Raw genomic sequence first — 15,169 nt, 5'->3', positions numbered from 1 at the left:
AAGTCAAGACAGTTTCTGAAAATGTTCCTCTTACAAAAAAGTTACTGTTTCATCACTGGGAAAATCCCTTTAATTTACATTTGAATATATTAGTGTTTAAATGTTAAAGGCAAAATTTAAATACTTAAAATGTTCATTTTAAAGTCCACCAAGTCAAAACAGAGATATACATGTATATATAAATACATGCTTCTTGAAATTTATCTATTTTTATGTGCCAAACGCAAGCTCACAAAGTCCCCATTGTTCAGCAGACCCTGTCCGTGGACTCACAATCTAGCCACCCACCCCCCATGCCCACCCAGCTCCAGCACACACGGCTCCACACAGGGCCTGCCCATACACCGGGGGCGCAGGTCGCCACCGCGGGGTGCCCCTGGGTGCCCTGCCTGCCCTGCCTTTGCCCCAACTACAGTCTCAGAGGCTGGCACATTGTCAGTCCCAACAAAAGAGGTGAAAGGAGGTTACCAAATAACCCATTAACCAGTTCGCTGCATTTCTATCAGGTCACTCCACAAAGTGCATTTCCATGCCTCCAAGAGCAAAAACGCATGAATCTGTTTTTCTTAGGTAACATCTTTGTTTTGCTGGCAAAGATTTATTTAATGGAACTAATTATATTTTATCTTTGGTTGTTAATCTAGGCTCTCTTATTTTCTCCCCCCAAAACACACACACACACACCACACACACCATGCACGCATGCACACAGAGCATAAGTTTACTACATCTTAAAAAAACCTCAGGATACACCGTCAGAGACTCCTTTGAGCTTTCTCAAGAGAGGCACTCTTATTAAAGCTTCCTTCATCTCCATTTCTCCCCCTTTTGTCAGCTCTGTTCTTGCCTCTTTTAATAATTTTTAACAACCATTTTATTTTGTCTTCATTCTAGAAATAAATTTTTGGTGGAGGATCTTCATTCTGAAGCTCAGAATGCTTAGACCTCTACATGCTTTATGGTCTAAGATACAGCGCAGGTAAGTGGAGGCTGGAAGTGCCAGTGGCCCCTTCACAAGCGTCTGTTTACCCGAGTCTTCCCTGAAGCTGCCCTGGACAGCTGTCCACACTCGCGGGGGCTCCGAAGGACCCAAGTGTGCCCGAGTTTACCTGGCATGGTGCTGTGTGCTCGGCTCCCGTACAGCCCGCAAAGGCTGCAGATGAGCACACGCTCATGCCTGAGGACTGCCACCTGACGTCGTGAGCTCACGTCCCTGGGGAAAGGACTGCCCCAGTACTAGCAGGGACGTGCCGTCGGTTCCCACCAGGAGCGCAGCGCAGCGCAGCGGAGAGCGCAGCTGTCAAGGTGGTATCGGATGTCTTAGCTTCCTCTCATCCTTCCAAGCATTTTTGTTGCTTCTCTGCACTACTCAGAACAAGAATGGCTCAAAGGGGAGGGGTTCAGGGTGGCAGAACAGAAGGAGGCGGGGCTCACCCTCTCCCACAAATACATCCACGTGTAGAACATTCTCAAAGAATGGCCCCCAACTGAATTTAGGAAATACATGTCTTTTTTTTTTTTTTAAGTTTTCCGCCACTAATCACTTAATTGCAAACATTGTCAGGATGATGGGAATATTCTACTCAGGCAAATTTGTGAAGCTCAAGAATTAGGAAATAAATGTCTTTATCAGAGAAAATCAATGTGCAGCAATGAAAAACTGTTCCAAAAGCAAAGATGCTCCTGATTGGCTTTATTTTTTAACACGTGTGTATCTGTTTTTGAACAACTGAACACTTGGAGACCTTCTGTGTACACTGCCACTCAGTAGCTGTGGAAACTTTGGCCAATCACCTAATAGATATGTACTAAGTACCTGCTATGTACCAGACTGGCTGGGGCACGGGTGAGGCAGGTGCCAACCCCCGCGTGCCCATGCTATTAGCAAGGGTCTCAAATTCTGAGGACTGGGCCCCTCACCTGCCTCACCCCAGCCCAGCCCTGGGACTAGGCACTGAAAAAAGGAGGCCAGCCACTCACTCTGCAGCACAATCCAGATGAGGAAACTTACAAAGACGCCTCACACCCCTGTTATGTGTTCACGACTGTGTGAGACCAACCTATGTTGTACAGACTCATTACATTAGATTAATTAAAGATTCGTGTTATATAAAATAATGAATTCCAAGGGACATCCCATTCTGGGGTTGACACGTGGCAGCCTCTGCATTACAAGCTGCCTGACAGGGGTGGCTGAGGCACACGCAGCACCTTCCCTCCCTCTGGCTCCGGGCTCCTTCTGAAGTCGCTGCTGCCCAGGAGGGAAGGCTCAGTCTCTAACTCAGCGCACAGGAATAAGCAGGTGCAAAGTAGCCAGCTCTTAGCATTTTCTGCAAAAACCACCGGTTATACAGGGATTTTCCAGATGGCATGGGCAGCTGGATTACAGGAACACCCTGAGCGCATGTCTGAGTGCCCACAGACACGAGCACTGTGGGGTAAAACTCTGTGCAAAGGTACCATTTTAGAAAGACATGTTCCTGCTGCCTTGTTAAAACAATAAGAGAATTCCAGAAATCAGCTAACCCAGTTGCTGTCCATGAATAAATCTGTGTGTCACCATCAACAAATATTTAACTTGTCTTTTCTACCGACAGGAAAACTCCCAATTTCAAGTAAAGGTCTGAGAAAAAACTGAGTATCAGATTGTCTTTCTGACCTGAAACTAAACTGAATTTTCATGTTGGCAAAAGCAATTCTAAGGCATCAGTTTTCCGTATTCCTGGAGGCTAAATTTATAACGTACTTTCTTTACTAAAAGTACTTCTTCAAAACACAATTTCAGGACACAAAACACTATTATGCTTAAGCTGTCAGTAAAAACCCAATGTTTTCCACCAGACATTAGCCATGTTCTACTATCTTCACATTTAAATATGTGACAACCAGCTACCTTGGAAATCTGTTATAATGCTGATTTCGGGATCCATCCCAGACCAGGAACAATGAACACGTTTCACTGGGTCAGCCTATTCTAACTCACTGGTAGTGGCCGGCTCTAGTGCCATCTGCTGAAGTATATGCCTCTAAGCTCAGTGCCAGAACACCACCAGCACCGAGCAGTGCAGCACTTGGGCGATAAGGTTACAGGTAAGGAAAAAGATGGAGACAAAAAACCTCCAAGACTGCAGCCAACCGGACCTTTGGTCTACATCTCTGTGTGCGTGGGTATGTGAGCGCGTGTGTGTGTCTATCTGGGCAGGAGCCACTGTTTTACTCACTGAGCTTTCCTGAGGTTATAGAAAAAAAAAACAAATAAATAGAAACAAAACTCTAGTTCCTTCATATTAGGGCAGAAACAGAAAAATGGGTGCAATGACAGCTGGTCTACCCTTCCAATAGGAGAATGGCTGGTTAACTTTCGAGCAGCACGGTGTGCACCCTCCATGACTCTCAGAAGTAAAAGGCTATCAGTTCTTCCCTTAAACCTTTCATACCTGAGACTGGGGGCATCTTACTATCTACAAAAATATATACGCTCAGTAGGCCACAGGGTACACAGAAGAGCACGGTGTGACATGGTGTTCAAGGACCCATGACATAAATAAAAATCTGAAAGAGTGCCATCAAGCACTGGCCTGTCACACAACACTGCCTTCTTCCTCAGCTGACTCTTGAGCTTGGCTGCTCAAAGTTTTGTGAGGAAAAGGCAGTTTGCTAACGCTACTTCTGGAAAGCTTTGAAGGATAAAGAAAGTCAGATTAATACACAAACATCTTCCATGAAATCAAGAGAAAAAATGTTTATGGCAACCAACTGTTACACAAATTAAAACAGCACACTTGTGTTGGTCATGTTGAAGTATTCTGTTTTATAACGTAATCCACAATGAGCAAATGTAATGTATTTATTTTCAGTTAGCAGTCCCAACTATTAGCACTAACAAAATTCCTAAAGCAAATTGGACCAAGAGGAGAAAAAAAAAAATCAATGTTCCTTTTGACTTTTCCTGATAGTTTAAAAAGTAGAGGAAATATGGGAAAATACAGATAAGCATAGTACATACTACACATAGTACATAAACGTGTTTCCTATTCCATAAATACAATTCAGTGTGTCTATAATTTATGTCTCATCTATTTTCTATAACTCTGTTTCTTTTACCTAATCTTGAGGTACCGGGAAGGCTTAGAGAAAACAGAAGCCAGTTTTATTAAGTGGATAGTAATTTTAAAATGTGCAAATCGCTTCCTGGATTTTTTTAACTCTTCAGGTATAGCTGAAGTGACTCATTACCCTTGTAGTCTTTTTAGAACCTGACCCCTTTCTTGCGGCCCCTCCCATTCATCCTGAGGGAGCACCTGGGGGGGACCCCAGTGCCTGGGTGATGGGGGAGCGCCTCCCCGCCCCAGGGCAGCAAAGGCCAGAGCTGCTTTCAGGGCTGGAGAGTGTCTGGAGTTCACACAAGGAGGCCTCAGGGCCAGGGCTGGCTCAGACCCAGGCACCTGTCTCCAGGCCCGGCCTGTATTCCAGCAGCTGCAGAGAAAGCTCCCCGGTCCTACGTCTCCCCACAGCAACTGCCACTGTCACCATCTAGCACATCTGGGAGAATCTGCCTGTGCCGGGTCAACACCTTCTGCTTGCCCCACTGGCAGGACTTTGAATTCCACAGTAGTTCCCGCAATAAAACAAGTATTCTGATGAATTTACCAAAGTAAAATGATAGAACCTAGAGATGGACAAAAAGGAATAGAAAACAAACTGCCAGCATGTGATTCATCAGGACCTTCAGAGGCTGCTGTTTTTTTAAGGATCTGATTGTAGATATCCTACTGTAACTATATAATGACTTTAAAAAGAAACTCTGGTAAGTCCCACAAAAATCCATTGTTGCTCATGAACACTTTATCATGGGCCTTAATTAAGAGACGAGATTTCCAAATGGACACGTCTTACGTCTAGTAAAGGTCAAGTATTTTTGAACAACCCTTTAGACTTCAGTGCACCCTTTGACTCATTCGCTCGGACAATAAAGCCATCTTCAGGGAACTCCTGATTGTCCCAGTAACCACACCAGAATCATGCATCTGTACGCAGAGCGTTCTGAAGCCACGTTAGATCAGAGCCCTCACATTCAGAAGCGGCTGCATCACCCACCTGAGTAGGTGGGTTTACCCGGAGCCCACCCAGCTCGGTCCTGGTTACCGGACCACCAAAGTAGACGGCAAAGCCAGTGGGCGTCCGAAGGACAAACCTGTCCCAAGGACCGCGTGGTGCACTGTCACGTGGTTTACGAATCTCCCGCAAGGTGCCACTCGTTTCATTTCATCTATGTATGATCTAAAAGGAAGCATCAGTAAAACAAGATTTCAACATACTCTCAAGTCTTGGCAACCAAGAACTCCCAAGAGGCCGTTCAAGGTCAGCCTCTTTTCACATGACCCGACATTGTCATTGTCCCATCTCATCCAGGCCTTCAAGAAGCGTAGAGTATTTTCTTCACAAGAAGAGTAAAAAGCATAGTCACTTAGTAGAAGCTGCAGGCATGGAAACCTAAATCAGTACCATCATTAGTCAGTGTTCCCTACTGGCCAAAAGTAACAGCAGTAACAGACAACTGTCTCCCATCCTTAAAAGTCAGAGGAGAGAGGAGTCAGTGGAGGCAGAAGGAAAGGAGAAAGACACGCCTGCTGAATTCTCTCTGAAGCTACGGCCTTCTCCCATCCACCTCACACGGGTACACCTTCCTCCTCCTTTCCTTAGTACTCCCTGGGGCCTTCCCCATCCAAATGAGGTCAAGCCACCTCCGTCCGGTCACCCCAGACCCTACCATCCTTCTTCTCTTTTCTTCCCTTGATCACGCCACTCCCCACGCCCTCCAGCCCCAGCTACAACTGACCTGCCACAGGCAAGCTGACCCTGTCATTCCCCTTGGAGAGCAGCACCAGGCCCTACTGTGTGGTCTGCACACTCAGCCCTTCCTCACAGTTGGCCTCTCTCTGGCTTATGCTCAGAGGATGCTGGTCCATTTAGTCAATACCGTCCACTGGCTTCTGCTTTCCAATACTATTGTCTGCTAACAGGCCAGCCTCTCCCAGGCCAGCAGGACAAACTACAATTAGGCAATGAGGGAGTGAGCGTGCTGTGTGCTGACAACTGTGTGTTTGTCCGACAATGTTTTAAAACTGCAGACGTGCAGCAGGGCGGAAGAGACCAACACTCCTACTTCCCGAGAGCACCTGGCACCTGAAGCTCCCTGAACTGCAGGGGACACGGACAAGCACACCAGACCTGAGGGGTGCACACCACCCCCTGCGGAGAGCAGGAACGGAGCACACCAGCCATACTCACAAGTACGGCAATGGGCAGCCTGTCCTGGGAGCTACCTGAGGGCCCCCAGGATGGGCTCAGCGGAAAGTCTGAGGCGCCTGCTGCACAGCGCTACCCGCGCTTCTGCGACACACAAGCAGATGAAAGAGCAGCCTTTCGCCAGCAAAGCCACGGCAGCGTCACAGAGCTGAGGACACGGCAGGAAGCGGGGCTGCGCGCGGCCCCGCAGCACGCAGCGTCCTAGGCCCGACAGAGACCCAGCGGGGCCACGGGGACGAGGCTGGCCAGGGCCGGCGGCGGACTGAAGTCAGGGTCACAGCACAGAAGGCTGAGCAGCCCTGTGCAAAGTGCAAGAGGTCCCTCCTTCCTAGCGAATAAGCCACACGCTGTGAGAAAAGAGGACGTGTGCATCCGGAACACACCAGGCCTTTGAAAAGTGTGTCCACTGACAACACTCGTGTTGCACACGGCGTCCCGAGCCCTGATCAGGGCAGCCGACGCATCACCTCTACCAGCTGTGGTCACACTGACGGTTCGGCAGCCACTCTCAGTATGGCCACCTTCAAGCGAGGGTAGTACCAGACGCTTCATTTTAAAGGCTTACAGAATCACAATTTCGTCACGGTAATCGGAAACAGAAAACTTAAAATCTACTGAACCAAGCTTTTGGCATTGCCAGGATCTCTCTAGGTCTGAGTTCCAAGGGTAAGACCCACTCCCACACTTGTCCCTGAGCTGGTCAGCTTCACCCGGGTCAGCAGGCCTGCACTGACCTGCCACACAAGCAGGTGATGTGTCACTAAATATCCTTTGTTTAGAGGATGATCTAGTAGTCTACAATTTCCACAGTTCAAAATATTATTTTAGACTGCATGTTTTGGGAAACTTTTCTCTATTTCCTACTGAAGGCACAGTGACTGTTACATTCCCTACATTAGTAGATAAAATCACCGATAACAGAAAGGCATGATTTTCCCAAAATATTACACTGCCCACGAGGAGAGCGAAATACTCCGACTTCAACTTTTGCCAATGTTCAAACAACAGTTTCTGTCTTCCCACTTCCCCTTCCACCCCCAGAGTCGATCAGCTGGAGGCCTCCAAGGGGGATCATCATTACAAGTCCCCTCTCAGCTTCAGGGACGTGCGCAGCGACACGCCAACAGCGCAGAGCGGCCCAGTGGACTGGCGGTGGGACCCTCCCAGGAACACTGGCTTCTGGAAAGAGCGAACCACATCTCGTGCACGCCAGAGCAGACCCTGCTACCGCTCTGCCTGCGACATGCTAACCACAGCAGGACAGCAATCGTCGGGGCTGTCTCCAGATCAACGTGCGGTTTAAAGCACAAACCTGCTGTTTTATCATTTTGCTGAATAACCATCACTGCTGGTATGTCACTGAGGAAAAAAAGCCCGTGGCGTGTCCTCCTTTCCTAAGAGCCCCAATGAAGCCCACCTCCTTAACGTGGGGGCACTCAGGGCGGACTCAGTCACGATCTTTCTAAGGCTTTAGAAAATGCACAAGCGATTACGAGGTACCGAGGAAAACAAACAATGGATTTTACAGTACATACATTCTGGTGGAAGTCTGTTCTTTCTAAAAGCAAGTCTCTCAGTTTTCTTTCTGCTTTCTGCCAAGCTAAACAGGACTCCGTAAACATACTGACGAACTGGCCTATAGAGCAGGGCGGCGGGAGGCAGGTCTTTGCTGGCTTCATCTTCAATAGAAACAGCAATTTTGATTTCACCCTTTGCATGGAAGAAAGCAGAATAATATTGCACATTTTTCATGTTGAATTTACAATAAACTCACAGAAATATACTGTATTATCTCCAGTTAATGAAATTGCAATTCTATTCCAAATCAATTGCTTAACAAGTTGCCTACATCGAGATGTTTAGGGAGAGTTCATTTAGCAGGTTGTAGTCAAAACATATGCTCAAAGAGTCAAAATAAAATCTACATTGTTTTAGTTTTAATCTGGAACCAAGAACAAAAGAAAACCATGTAGATGATCCCAAAGTCTTTGAAGCAATCTAGACAGATAACATCAGACGACAAAAAGAATAGAAAATGCTGAGAACGGGCAGATTTTATGTACAAGTCAGGATGGTCATACGTAATGAAACTCATCATTTTCAATGACCTATAATATGAAATTCACGAAATGAGCATCCTGAAAATAACACGGTCAAATTTATCTTTTTCCCTTCCATAAAAAATTACCATGCGCAAAAATGCTCTACCTAAGAGAACTCTCTTAAGTGTCACTCATTTTTAAAGTGTTCGTCATGTTTAAGGGCTCTGCCCTAGTGCAGCAAGTACCTGACAGACGCGTCTCACTGAATAAGAGGGCATGACAGCCCTCAGGGGCAGAAAATGAAGGAAGCCCTGCTCTGTTCACTCCCGCACCCCCTCTGCCAACATGGCAGGGGCTGTGCCATGGTGCAGGACCATGCTTCCAGGAGACAGATGACCGCAGCGACCACCTGCACTCGACACCGTTGAAAATGCAGTGGTCCTGTCTCAGATATTTCATGGCGTCAAGGTACGTCAAGAGATTTTACAAGGAATTTTATTTACGTATGTTCATAACATATAAATAAATTTATGACCTCCAATGTCTATTAAATTTATTGATATATATACTCTGAGTAATTTCGTTACATTTGCTTTTTCTTTCACGTAAATTTAATTTCAAAATTGGTCTTCTCCCTTAGCAGAACCTTCATACTCATTAATCTAGCAGCTGCATGTGGTTAACCAGCTCATCCCACAAATATTATCTCTCTCAATACTATGAGGATTTGACCTCTGCATTCTTACTATGAAGCTTCACTTTATTGCAAATGTCTCTGCCTGGACAATTTAATACTAGAGCTACTCAGCTCCCAGGAAACAGCAAACATTTTAATCTAAACTTTTCCCCTAGGATATCGAAAAATTTTAGGTGGCACTTTAAAATCTGAAGACAGTCAAGTTTACTTTTCTCAACCACAGTCATTTAATCATCATTTGCCCTTGAAATCGGTGAGTACAGAAGAGGTGGACAGGCAGTTTGCATCACTCAGACTGATCCCCAGGTCAGACCCACCAGCGTGGCAGGGCACAGCCAGCAGGGAGTCCAGGGACCTTATATTCCAAACAATCCCACAGAGCAAGGGCACAATCTTCCCAAACCTTGGTCCCTTTAAACTCAGCAAAATCCTTTTCCCGCAGTAGTAACTTTCACTTACCCTTATAATTTACGTTGGACCTGAAAAATAAAATGTTTACTTTATAACCATAATCTGAAAAGTGATACCATACATGCATACCCATATCAAATTACGGGTGAGACTTGGACGTAATTACAATTAAAAAATAAATTGAAGGACTTGAATAAATTCTACTCGTCTTCATGTCCTTTATTTTATAAAATACAATACTCTTCGTGTCCTTTAATTTATAAAATGTAAAAGTAAGCAGTTCAAATTAGTCAGTTAACAGTTCAAGTGCAGCTCAGGAGTGCTGTGGGATGCGAGTGACTTGTACTTAATGACTCCATTTTACAAACCACAGACAGACTGCAGAAAGTAGGGAGAAAAAAGCCTGATCACACGTGGTGGGATGGACACTAACGAAAACATGCTAAAAATACATAGAGTAATGAATTAATTCTGCATGAGAAATCTGGTCACCAAGGTAGCTTATTAAATTTGGGGTCTATGATTATAAACATGAAGACTGCAAACCACTGAGGAAATTTAAATACACATAGATCTACTCAAGACACCAAGATTTAGAAACAGTTAATGGCACACTGTGTGTCAATTTTAGCATACACTTGGTAAAATACTAGTAAAGTGAAATTTTATGTTGTGCTACAAAATCCTGTATTCCATTTTTGCTGTGTTATTCAGACTGTACTCGGTGAGACAGAGGAACAAGCGAAAGTACACGAAGCGCTATCAGCCACTCAGAAGTGGGGTATTTCTGGGACAGACGATAAGAAATCAGATAGCGTAGGTGACATCAGTTAAACCTGACACTACGGCATAAACATGGTGCAGGAAAAATTGAAATGAGAGGTAAAAAGAATAAAATTACAAGTCAGAAAATAACACGATGCGTCAGTAATTAGATGTTTCAAAATATTTTGCATTAAATTGAAGAGGAAAATAGGACTTTTCCCAAGTTCTTTTATTGTGTTCATGGACAGAAATATCCATCTTTTTTTCCTCACAGTTTAGAAAGGAGAAAATGCACTTCGTTTCAAATAGCTTGTCAGGTAAAAAACAGTTCCAAAAGGAACACGAGGACACACTCCGCAGGAATGAGCGCTGGGAGACGACGGCCACACCCCCAGCCCCTGCGCGTACCTTTGTCAGGACGTGGAAGATGTAGGGGTACATGAGCCCCTTCTTGTGCCGGTGCTCGGCCACTCTCAGCACCTCAGGCGCGACGGGGGGCAGGGGCGGGGTGGTGATGTCCATGTGGTTCCTGGTGGGCATGGACAGGAGGCATGGAATTGGCTGAACAGTGCCAATCTGGCTCCCCTTTCCTTCAGCAAGCTGGCTGCCAGAAGAGGCAGTGGACGAGCCTTCTGCCTACAGAGCAACGGGGGAGAGGGGAAGACGGGTTCATGGCACGTTTCCACTCCTCTAACCCGTCTATCCACGTGCGGCACAGCGCCCTGTCCAGAGAGCCGTGACTGCGACTTCACCACCGAGCACACGGCAGCTCCGACCCACTCCTCAGACGGGGGGACGCCCACTGTGCCTGTGTTGGGGGTGGGAGCCCGGAGGACCGCTGCAGCTTCTGCTGGGTGACCCCCACCCACGATTCCTCCCTTGGGCCCCCCAGGGGGTGAACGGCTTTCTGTAGTTGCGAATCCCTGGACAGCCTTCCCCATCCCATCTGGCTCCCCATGTGGCCAATTCCTGTGTTTCGCTTTCTGGGGAGACTGTTCCTAAACTAAATAAGCATCATCCTCTCTACAGATGAAGTAACCAGTGCTCCAAGAGGATATGTCACTTGTCCTCAGTAACGAGACCAGAAGCTTGTGGAACTGGGACTCAAACGTAGGTGCGGGTCAGGCCCGCTCTTCACCACCACCACCAGCTGGTATTTGAAGAAACAAAAATCCAACCTCAGGCATTCTCTTGGGTATTTTTGCTCACCAAAAATTAAAACTAAAGAGTAAGTTAATCCCATTAAAAATGATGAGTCAGATCAATGTATACTGACATAGAAATACATGCATGGTGAATCACCAATCACCAAAATACAGGCTCTATGTACATGAACAGGAAACAGTGTGGACACCAAATGACGACCTCAGTGCTGGATGGCTGCAGAGCAGCAGGACCAAGGGAAGGGAAGGCAGAGGGAGACCCTTAGTTTGTTCTTTATAAATTTTATTAATTTTAGCCAAGTCTGAATTGTTTACCAAAGCCGCCATTATTTTCACAATAAATTTTTTTCTCACAAAAATACTGGAAATAACAATTGCCTATTACGTGATTCTCTGGCACCTTAAAAAATAGACATTTTTCTATTTTGGAACAAAATGTATTTTTATAATAGTATGTAATGAGTGCTTAATTTTATCCTTTAAGACACAAAATGCCAAAATCAGTCTTAAGAATAACTCGTGGATAATTCATGAGTGTTTTCTATACTTTCCATTCCACAGAATGTAGACATAACTGAAAATAATTTGGAAGGTGTTTTGCAAACAGTAGGTATCCAGAAAGAGCCTCTGTTATTTATTTGCAGGATAGTCATTCAACAGTCGAATATTTCAGAGATTTACACAGATCTCTGATATTCTATTTATTCTATGGATTCCATTCTGTGGATGGAAGACAAGCCCTCTTCCCGGCAGAGACCAGCTCATCCTCAGTGATCACATGTGGGGACAGATGTCCTTTCGTAAGTTAAAAAGGTATTTCCAGAGATCGATATTGATAGGTAGAAATAGGGGAAAAAAGGGGAAGTAAAATTAGTTTACTTTTGTTTTTATTGTATACATCTCAGGTGCTTTCTCAATCATCACAAAACCCTACAAAAAATGAGGGCTCTGGAAGGCTCTAAGTTCTTGACAAGACTATGCAGTCAGCAGGTAGTGGAGGGTCACCACAGGCCACCACCCTGCCCTGTACAAGAAAGCTGGCTGATGGCAGCACAGCCCTGGGGCTCCTCCTCCCCTCTCACACCTGCCAGTGCCTGTGAGCCCCCTCCCCTCTCACCCCTGCCAGTGTCTGTGAGCCCCTTCCCCTCTCACCCTGGCCACTGTCTGTGAGCCCCTCCCCTCTCACCCCTGTCAGCGCCTGTGAGCCCCCTCCCCTCTCACCCCTGCCAGCGCCTGTGAGCCCCCTCCCCTCTCACCCCTGCCAGCGCCTGTGAGCCCCCTCCCCTCTCACCCCTGCCAGCGCCTGTGAGCCCCCTCCCCTCACACCTGCCAGTGCCTGTGAGCCCCCTCCCCTCTCACCCCGGCCAGCGCCTGTGAGCCCCCTCCCCTCTCACCCCTGCCAGCGCCTGTGAGCCCCCTCCCCTCTCACCCCTGCCAGCGCCTGTGAGCCCCCTCCCCTCACACCTGCCAGTGCCTGTGAGCCCCCTCCCCTCTCACCCCGGCCAGCGCCTGTGAGCCCCATCCCCTCTCACCCCTACCAGCGCCTGTGAGCCCCCTCCCCTCTCACCCCGGCCAGCGCCTGTGAGCCCCCTCCCCTCTCACCCCGGCCAGTGTCTGTGAGCCCCCTCCCCTCTCACCCCTGCCAATATATTAGTCATAATATGCTTAAAAAAAGACAGAGCATTTAACTTTAAACCAATCTCTAGTGTCACATGCTGAGAGAATGAGAATTTGAAAGAATAAAAGGCATAGACTTACTACCTTTGTTTGGTCTCCTGGGTCTCCCCGTGCTTGAGGCTCTGAATGGCTTCCTGTCTTCTCCCAGCCAATTTTGTTCCCACTGATATGGCTGAACATAAGATGAACAAAATTACTGACAGATGTCGACCACTTCCCACACACGCTCAGGACGACAAGTGCCGGGACCAAGCCTATAGGCTCAACGATGCCTGATGCTTTACTGATCTCCCCGCCCCCAGCAGCACGTCTCCAAAGGGAACCCTATCATGGGGACACTTTCTGCCTACTGCAAACAGGCGGGTGGTAACCACTCACTGTGGAGGAGAAATAAAGCACCTAACCTATGGCTCACCGCGCGGCTTGAAGGTGGCCCAGGACGTGCCAGCATTGTGGGGCTCAGTCAGCTTGGAGAAATAAGGAATCACGTTTAACTGAGAACTGCCCGGCACTTGAAGATTAAATGCTATCTGGATCACATATCACTCATAATTTATAAACAAATGCAAGGTATTATATGGCAAGTAACAACTGATGGGGGCATTCCAGCCTACGCGTGGAAGGGGGCAAGGGAGCTCAGGCTAGGGTAACTCACACAGACCAGGCTGAGATGGGAAGGCGCCTCCCAGACCCAAGAAGAGGGAACGGATTTGGTGAGCTCAGAAGACAGGGAGTTGACTGACTCTTATTGGGGGGATGATTTTACTCGGCAAAGTGAAAGTGGGGAAAAGAAATGGGGAAGATGATAGAGCATCTTAAATGCCAGAATGAGGTATTCAATCAGCATTCTTAAAAAAACGATGGGTTGTGTGACAATGAATATACGTATGTTCATGTGTGACTGAAAAACTGTGCTCTACACTGGAAATTGACACAACATTGTAGACTATAACTCAAAAAAAAAAAAAGTAAAACAAAAAAACACAAAACACTGCGGGTTGTGATCCACAAGTAGCCTGAGAAAACAATGTAATGGATTTAACAAGCTTTCAAAAAAATAAATGAAACGGAACAGTCCAAATGTAGTAAAAGTGATATGAATGGTTTAACTTCACAAATTCTTTGTTCCTTTGTGTGTTATGGGCCATAATGTAAAAGGAAGTTTACTGCAGTCCCAGGCAAATTTTGTGAAAAGCATTATCCTGGAGGGAGCCAAATCTAGAGGGAATTGAGCAGGGAGGGGATGCTGCCCCGCTGTGGGGACCGCTGAGGCCACATCAAGCAGCCACCCTTCGCTTGTCCTCCCCCTGCAGGGTTCCATGCCAAAAATCATCTTCTAAAACCAGTGCTGGCCAAAAGGCAAGCCAATGTAGAAAGTATTTATTTGTTTTGCCTTTCTAACTGACCCACGTGACAGAGTTTTAAGACCTGCAAATTCTGTCTTCCAATCGACTTCATTTTAGTTCTACTGAAAAAAAGAGCAGTTGCAAAAAGAAGAGGAGAGATGAGAAGGCTGTCCCATCTTAAACCAAGATTCGTGTCCCGCGATGTGGTATCCAGAGCCTCATTCTAGCACCATGATCCCAGTCATGGGATGGTAAACCCCAGTACCTCCACATGAAATAAGCAGCCCAGATGCCCAGTTATCCAGTATCCAGGCTCCCAGTCTTCGGCAGGGGAACTCAGAGAAACCACTGCTCTGTCCAAGTTTGCTACTCATGTGTGCAACCTCAGGCTACAACTTTGCAAAAGCAGAGGAAACCCCAGTGATGAGGAGGAGGCATCAAAATAAAGGCAAGTATTCCAAAAGCATAGTGATCCATCTGTTTAATCCGAGAGAGAGGAGCAGAGTGGCTATGACATGAGTGAGTAGATAAGAAGTTAGAGAAACTGATTAGTTGATCAATTTTCAATTGAGTGTCTGCCTGTCAGGACATGTTATGTGATAACTGCACCAGGACCTGTCAAATAGGGGGACAGAGGGTGGACGATCTTGTCATACACACATCCAAGGTGGGTATTCAAGTAATGGGGAGGAAAGGTTAGCGGCCCTGAAGTCATCTAGCATGGTCTAAACAGAGCTGCTTAACTACTTGTTCATAAAA

At 46.6% G+C, this 15,169-nt stretch overlaps 1 protein-coding gene across 3 annotated transcripts in view; it reads right to left on the bottom strand.

Moving 5' to 3' along the window:
* FAM120A (family with sequence similarity 120 member A) overlaps nucleotides 1-15,169 on the bottom strand; it is a 97,622-nt gene that overhangs the window by 26,315 nt on the left and 56,138 nt on the right. For all 3 annotated transcript variants that reach the window (XM_074363016.1, XM_074363014.1, XM_074363015.1), the window contains exons 8-10: nucleotides 13,149-13,236; nucleotides 10,633-10,860; nucleotides 7,845-8,019 (exon numbers count right to left, since the gene is read on the bottom strand). In XM_074363016.1, the coding sequence (XP_074219117.1) occupies nucleotides 7,845-8,019; nucleotides 10,633-10,860; nucleotides 13,149-13,236 (491 nt within the window). The remainder of the gene's footprint in view (nucleotides 1-7,844; nucleotides 8,020-10,632; nucleotides 10,861-13,148; nucleotides 13,237-15,169) is intronic.

The sequence above is a fragment of the Camelus bactrianus genome, chromosome 4 (genome assembly GCF_048773025.1).
Source record: "Camelus bactrianus isolate YW-2024 breed Bactrian camel chromosome 4, ASM4877302v1, whole genome shotgun sequence".
NCBI classification, from domain to species: Eukaryota; Metazoa; Chordata; class Mammalia; order Artiodactyla; family Camelidae; genus Camelus; species Camelus bactrianus.
The sequence above is the reverse complement of the archived record's forward strand: the minus strand, read 5'-3'. Positions and strand labels throughout refer to the sequence as shown.